We start from the raw sequence: 7970 nt of genomic DNA on the forward strand, positions 1-7970 counted from the left end.
CTGTGTTGGAGTTAATGGTTTTGACTGATGTAGGCTTTGCATATAAGATATAATCTTTTATTTCTGGTTGAGCAAGCTATCAAAATTTTGAACAGAAACCTTTCAGCTTCAAAAGCTGTTAAAAACAGGCACCATAGTTCTAGCAATAATGGTATTTGATGAATGAAATTTGTGTGGTATTTAGCTTTAAGTGTGTACTTCATTGAAATAATTGTCTATTATATTCCATAAAAAGAAAGTTGCATAGGAGTGAGAACCTTGCTTGAGAGAAAATGTGCATACCCAGTAATTTTCAGCACTGAAATGGAAAAAAGTGATTGTGTGAAGCTTTTTTGCATCTGAAAAGAATCAGTGAGAGGACATGTTCCAAAAGTGAAAATGCTGTGACAAAAAGGTATCTGCCTTTTGCATGAGTACTTTGATCATCAATAAGATTACCTATTTAAACTGCCAAAGTATTATTCTCTTATGCAAGCTGTGTGATTACCTTTCAGCAATGCCTATCTTTGAAATCACAGGATCTGTCTTTCTCAAAGAGCTAGTGAGGAGTGAAATGAAATTGCTGTGAAGTTATCTTATGGGCCCTTTTGTTCAGCTTATATTTCTATCCCTGCGTTGTTTTTGGGAATTTGGAAAAGCAGGAGGAGAGATGGAGGTACCTGTTTAATAATCATGTGGATGCTTATAGTAGAAGCTCTTTAAGTAGCTGAAAATAACCCCAAAACAACACCAGCACCCCTCCCAAACTCCCCCCCCCCAAAAAAAAATAAAAATAAAAATCTGACTGCTGCAGAAGGGATTCTCTTGAATTTATTGGCTAGAATGCCAAGCTCTTTTATGAAGGATGATAGCCAGGAAAGAGCACAACTAACTTGCCTGCAGGTTAGTGAAGTGTAACGCCAAAACACATTTGAGCATGCAGATTCAGGATGCAGTGCAGAGACAGTGTGCAAACAGCACAGAAAAGGGTGCTGCCTGGTAACCATGATTCAGGAAGCAGCAAAGAACAGGAGAAACACTCAAGATTTTATTCCTACCTGGGTTCCAAAGCTTGCAGTCCTCTTATTAGGTTAAGCATAATCTTTGTACCAGATGATCACTGCTCGTTCCTTTGTCCTTCTTGGAAAGAAGTGGCTGATGACTTACCCAACAGCCAAATGGCTTAACACTTGCTTCCCGCTTGAAGCACCTGGCTATGTCCAGGCAGCAGCATGTATGAGATCATTCTCCACCTCCTCTTCTCTTAACACTGTACAGAAAAGCATACAAGCTGAGGGCAGAAGGCACAAAATATGAGGTAGCTATTTGCTTAGAGAGCTTGGATGGTGAGAGAGTGTACACGAGATTATTTTTCTCAGTGACAGTTTTGGGGTTTATTAGGAAAAATTATAGACACCTGTGAGTACTTTATTGTTTGCTGTATGCTGCATTATGCTGGATGTTACTGGCTTGAGAAATGCAGGGTAGCACAATCTTTTTGACTAAATAACAATGCAGAACACTGTTCCTATTCCTTTTCTTTGATTTCTGCTGTTCAGAAGGTGAATTTGTGATAAAGCAGTATTATCTGAAACTTTGATTCTTTCCCTTAGAACATTTGCAGTTGTGTTTTTTTCTCTTTACAGATTTTATGATACATCATCTGAGGCTCTGTTGAACTTCATATTTAATAGTGTAAAGTTGTGTGGTGTAAACATGTTTGAAGAGCATAAACTTTACCTAAGTGAGGAAAAACTGTTGTGTATACTTAAAGTTAGTGATTAATATGTCAGTTCAAATCAGATGGCTGTGTGCCCTTTGCACTCAGCAGAGGCAGATAGGTGCTTCATGAGAGTGATTCACCTCTTCCTGACATGGACATATGTATAAAGATAATCTGAAGTATATCCTAAATTGCCTTCTAAATCCACAGAAGCTCTATGGTATCCACAGCATCATGTAGCATGTATTTTCACAATTAATTGTGAAATAATAATTTCCAGCTCTGGACACCTCAGTTTGAGAAACATGGAGAAGCTGGAGAGAGTCTAGTGAAGGGCTATAAGAGGATGAAGAGTGGAGCATCTCTCCCTTGAGGAAAGGCTGAGAGTGGTAGAACAGTTCAGTCTGAAGAAGAGAAGGCTCAGGGGAATCTTACCAATGTATATAAATACCTGTAGGGAGAGTGCAAAGAGGAGCGGGGACAGGCTCTTTTCAGTGGTGCTTGGTGACAGGATCAGAGGCAGTGGGCACAAACTGAAACACATGAGGGTCCCTCTGAACACTAGGAGACATTTTTTTCCACTGTGAAGGTGACTGAGCACTGGTTTGCCCACAGAGGTTGTGAAGTCTCCATTCTTTGAGATACTCAAAAGTGATGTGGACATGGTTCTGGGTAGCTGACTCTAGGTGGCCCTTCTTGAGCAGAGTTTGAACAAGATGGCCTCCAGAGAGAGATCTCTCTCAGCCTCAACCACGCTGTGATTCTGTGGTTCCTTTGACTTTTCTTGTATTCCAAGAGATGAAACCATTCACATTTGCTGTGCCACTAATAATTTTCTAGACCTCTATGATACCTTTTTTCAGTCACTTTTGAATGGAGATCAGGTGGAGCAGAACTGAACATAGTACTGAAGATAAGAGGTGCCATGGATGTGTATTGTAGTAGGTAGTGTATATAAATATGCAGTCTGTGTAGATAGCTCCTGCTTTACTCTGTTTCTTTGCTAACAATTCTGAATGCTTGGCTGATATTTTCATAGAGCAGACCACTGAAACCTGAAGATCTGTTTTTCTTCTGGGTGGTAATTGTTAGTTGAGCATCTCTTACTGTGCAGATAATTTTTTTTTTCTATACATGCATAGTTTTAATTTTAGAAACACTGAATTTAATCTGGCAGTCTATTAGGTTGTCGCTGACTGTCATAAGATCTCTCAGTTCCTCTTTATAGCTGACCTTTGTTTTTATTAAATTGCTCTGAGAAACAGTTCATGTTCATCATCAGCAAATGTTATGGTTTCACATTTGCCTCTTTTTCCCCATTGAAGAGCTTAAACCCCATTATGGATTTTCTTTGTAGGATCATTCTGGTGACTTTTCTTCACTGCAAAACTAACTGCTCCTTCTTTAATTTCCTATTTGAAACTGATTATTGTCTGTGAGAGGGCTTTGCATTTATCTAATAGCAGATTGGTTTATTTTAGAACTTTGGTGGCGAGACCTTGTCCAAACAATCAGAAATGCAAAAGTTACCTTTGCTGGCTTATTGCTTACAGAGCTCTAAAAAATACTGCCCTGGAGATCTAATTTCCTCTCCTCCATGATTTTAAATCCAGAGTTATTTGTTGATTTTATTCTCTTTTACAGTCCCTGCAGAACACTACAGCTTCCTTCCCTCTTCAGTGTTCTTGGCTTGTGGGGTCATAAACCTCAGTGGAACTTTGGGTAAGATTTTCATGTTCATTGCTAAAAATCTTTGCTTATTTATCCTGGAAAACTGTGTTAACCTTTCCACTGTTGGTGACATATTTTAGTCTAACAAATATGTTAAAGACGACTAGTAAAGGAAAGATTTATAAAGAACAAAGAATATTTTTGGCTACTATATATGCTTTAGCCTGTAATTAATGTCAAGGCTTTCTCTAGGAGATTTACTGTAAAATAAAAATTAAAGGAAGAGAATGAAGAGAAAAGGAAAATCAATAACAAGTTAAGAGTTTGGCATTTTTGCAAAATGCCAGTGTACATAGCTTAGAATACTCTTGCTGAGTTTAGCAATCTTTGAAATATATAATAGGATAAAATAGAAAACTATGACATTCCCTCCCAATGAAGCAGAAAGACATCTAGAAAGTGGAATTTCTATGACTCAACAAAATTAGGATATCTATAATAATATCCCTTCATTATAGCATTGAAAATGAAAGGACATAGAGAGGTTAATAATATCTCTTTAAAAAGTGCTGAAAGTGATCTGGCCCTGGAAATCATCTACCTATATTGAACTTGCAGATAGGAATGGAATAGCTTTGCTATGGAATCAGAGGAGCAGGTCATAGTGCTGTTGTTCCTTGTTGAGTCCTTGGCAGCAGCCTGAGCAGGCTTGCATTTGGATTGGTAGAAGTCCAAATTGGAGACACGGGTTAGAGTTTGTTGTCTTACAGTTCATTTCTTTGTTGGTGAAGTATTATCCAACTTTGGATCCTCCACAAAGTGTGTAGTTCATGTGTACATTTGTAAAAGCATTCCTTCCTCCCCTCATTTTTGCCTGGTGTTGTTATCAAAGAGAATCTGCATAGATACTGTGGGCAGGGTTTGTGTTACCAAACATAACCTTCTTGAGTTAGTAGCATGAGCTTGTCACCATGTGCAAAGCTGAAGGAGATAGGCTGCCCTCTGAAGATGCATGTATCCCTCTTCTAACTAAAAAAAGGAGAACAGTCTGAAGTGACTGTTTCAGTCCTCCAGAATGAATGAAGTGAATTCTGCTTTGTTTCTAGCTATGGTGATCTGTTTTGTAAAAGGGCATAGAATCCATCAGGTTTACAGCTTGATCAGATGCCAGAGTACTCTAAGAACTTTTAGTAGCCCAAGATAGAGGGGCGGGAACTCTATGAAGAACTAGCACTGCAAAGCTGAAGGAGGTAGGCTGCCCTCTGAAGATGCATGTATCCCTCTTCTGACTAAAAAAAGGAGAACAGTCTGAAGTGACTGTTTCAGTCCTCCAGAATGAATGAAGTGAATTCTGCTTTGTTTCTAGCTATGGTGATCTGTTTTGTAAAAGGGCATAGAATCCATCAGGTTTACAGCTTGATCAGATGCCAGAGTACTCTAAGAACTTTTAGTAGCCCAAGATAGAGGGGCGGGAACTCTATGAAGAACTAGCACTGAAAAGAGGAGACAACTCTCAGCTCCTTTGCATTTTTGTCTGTATCATGTATTGATGGGGAAGGGAGTTCAGTAGAATGTCTAACTATGAAATTACAGGGAGAAAGAGGGTGCACATAATTAATGTGAGATATCAAGATGAATTAACAAAGACATGTCTAGAGCAGTGAAGCAGGAAAGCTTGCTGCAGGGGGAAGGGTTATAAGGACTGAAGAAGAGTTAGTTTCCTGCACATTGGTATGAATCAATCACTAAATGAAACAAGTTTAGAAATACTTCAGTCCTGTGGACAAGTTATTTAATACTTGATAAGAGGTTAGGATGTTTTACATGTTTTTGGGGCACCTACTGCAAGTAACTATTGTGGAACCAAGGGTTCTGTATTATGTAGGATAACTCAGACATGTAGGCTTTTCAGTTCCTGGCAGATAGGCATATAGGTGACACTGATACTGTTTGAGCTATGTGGAAATGTTACTAAATTTTTCAGCTGTAGGCAGTTTAAAAACAAAATCATGAAGTTAGTTTAAAAATTATAAGATACCCATTTGATTTATTCACTGTAAATCAGAAAAGTTTATTTTCAAATACAAAAGTTTTCCAGTCCTGGCTATAGTAGAAAAAGGCTTGGTGAGTTGAGAGTATTGTACAGTCTTGTCAAGACTACATGAGCAGGATCTATTAGAAAAAGACCAAATATCACAAGACTCCTGTGACTGGTGCTTAAGTAAATTTTGTCAACCTGAAGCGTAAACATATACATGTTTACAGATCCTTTTGTCATTAAGGAAAGTGGAGCAATTGTTTGGTTCCCATTGCTTTCAGAGAGTCTTACTTTATTTTTTTAATGTCTGTCTTCTTTTTCAGATGGAAATACTGACATGAATTTAAGAACTTTGATGCTTTCAGACATTGAATTTTGATTTGTTAAATGACCAGGAATAAGATACTGCCCGAACGACAGGAAATGCCTTGTAGACCTTTGGTTGTGCTTTCATTTCTCCTGAAGCAATGGTTTTCTCAGCAATGTTGACGCTGGCCCACTCTGGGACCTCAAATGCTACTTTTATTGTTTATGAAAATGCCTACATGAATTTTACCACTCCCCAGTTCTTGCTTCGCAGTGGCACAACACAGCCATTGAGATACAGTTCAGGTGCCGTGCTCACCACTGAGAGAAGTACTGTTCTGGTAAACACTACAGCTGTCCTACCATCTCAAGAAGTTTTCAAGAGCTTGAGTTTGCCACTCCAGATCATTCTTTCTGTCGCTATGATATTTATCCTAGTGGTTTCTTTCCTTGGAAACTTTGTTGTCTGCCTCATGGTGTACCAGAAGGCAGCTATGAGATCTGCAATTAACATCCTCTTAGCAAGCCTGGCTTTTGCAGACATGCTGCTGGCAGTGCTGAACATGCCTTTTGCTCTGATAACAATCATTACCACTCAGTGGATTTTCGGGGATATATTTTGCAGAGTCTCTGCCATGTTCTTCTGGCTTTTTGTCATAGAGGGGGTAGCCATTCTTCTTATTATTAGTATCGACCGATTTCTTATCATAGTTCAGAGGCAAGATAAACTGAATCCTCACCGTGCAAAGATTCTCATTGTGATATCCTGGGCGGCATCCTTTGTTGTTGCTTTTCCGTTATCAGTAGGGAATCCTAATCTGCAGATACCCTCAAGAGCACCTCAGTGTGTTTTTGGCTACTCTACAAGCCCAGGTTACCGAGCCTACGTGATAGTTATCATGCTAATTTCTTTTTTTATTCCATTCCTGGTAATGCTGTATTCTTTTATGGGCATACTCAACACTGTCCGCCACAATGCAGTTCGTATCCATAGCCACCCTGATAGCATATGCCTCAGCCAGGCCAGCAAACTTGGTCTCATGAGCTTACAGAGACCTTTTCAGATGAATATTGATATGAGCTTTAAAACTCGTGCCTTCACAACCATCTTGATTTTGTTCCTTGTCTTCATAGTCTGTTGGGCGCCCTTCACCACTTACAGCCTTATTGCCACATTCAACAGCCACTTCTACTACAAGCACAACTTTTTTGAGATAAGCACTTGGCTCCTTTGGCTCTGCTACCTCAAGTCTGCACTGAACCCACTGATTTACTACTGGAGGATTAAGAAGTTTCACGATGCATGCTTGGACTTGATGCCCAAATACTTCAAGTTTCTGCCACAGCTTCCTGGCCATACAAGGCGGCGTATTCGACCCAGCGCCATCTATGTGTGTGGGGAACATCGGTCTGTAGTTTGAGGCTGTGGTTGTTTGACAGTGATTGTTGTTTTCTGGGATTATTTGTTGACTTAAGGTTGAATTTAGTTTTATTTAATATGGCTTCTTTAGTGTGGCCATACCTTAGAACTTGATAACATTTTCCAGTACTCTGTGCAATTTTGGGAGGAAAGATAGAGGGAGGGAAAGTGATTGGTTATAGTTGGGTTTACTACCCAGAATACAATGTAAACAAAATAACAAATGTTACCTCTAGGATTCCATGGAAATCCATTCTTTTAAACAAAAAACACATTTCTAATGTTTTGTCAGGTTTATGCTTACTAGGCCTGCAATTGCATCTAATTGTGGGGACTTTTTATGCTGCTAAGGTACAGTATATTTAGTTGGTGTAATTTTTCTGAAAAATGTTGCTGCTGTCTGCCAATATATTAGAGCCAAAAAGTCTCATTAGATGACTTCTATTTAATTGTAACAATATTTTGGAAGTTTTCATAGTGACACTAGAAAACTTTTCTTTTTTTTAATTTTTACATTAGTATTTTTGTGCACTTTACAAAATATAATGTAGAATTTGCTAATTGGAATAGTTCATTCTGTAACAAAGGGGTATCATTATTATTATTGTTATTATCATTATTATTATTATTCTTTGTAATATGAGTGAATTGCAGTGAAAAAACCCATATAAGGTCTAGGAGGACAGTTTATGTTGGTATAGTTACATGCTCAGTCATAGATTTGCTGTTTTTCTAACAACTGATCAAAACCTAACTCAGTTATCAGGGGAGTAGTTGGAAGGAGAAAATGAAAGAATGAAGGGAAAAAGAAGCAAAGAAAATACATGTCCTGA

General features: G+C 38.6%; 1 protein-coding gene across 1 annotated transcript; it reads left to right on the forward strand.

The window, feature by feature from the left end:
* Positions 1-5878: 5878 nt before the first annotated feature.
* GPR63 (G protein-coupled receptor 63) lies at positions 5879-7138 on the forward strand. The gene has a single exon (XM_010006317.1). It carries the CDS (start codon positions 5879-5881, stop codon positions 7136-7138), a length of 1260 nt encoding a protein of 419 aa, XP_010004619.1.
* Positions 7139-7970: the final 832 nt, after the last annotated feature.

This window comes from Chaetura pelagica, unplaced genomic scaffold, assembly GCF_000747805.2.
Source record: "Chaetura pelagica isolate M959 unplaced genomic scaffold, ChaPel_1.0 scaffold399, whole genome shotgun sequence".
NCBI classification, from domain to species: Eukaryota; Metazoa; Chordata; class Aves; order Apodiformes; family Apodidae; genus Chaetura; species Chaetura pelagica.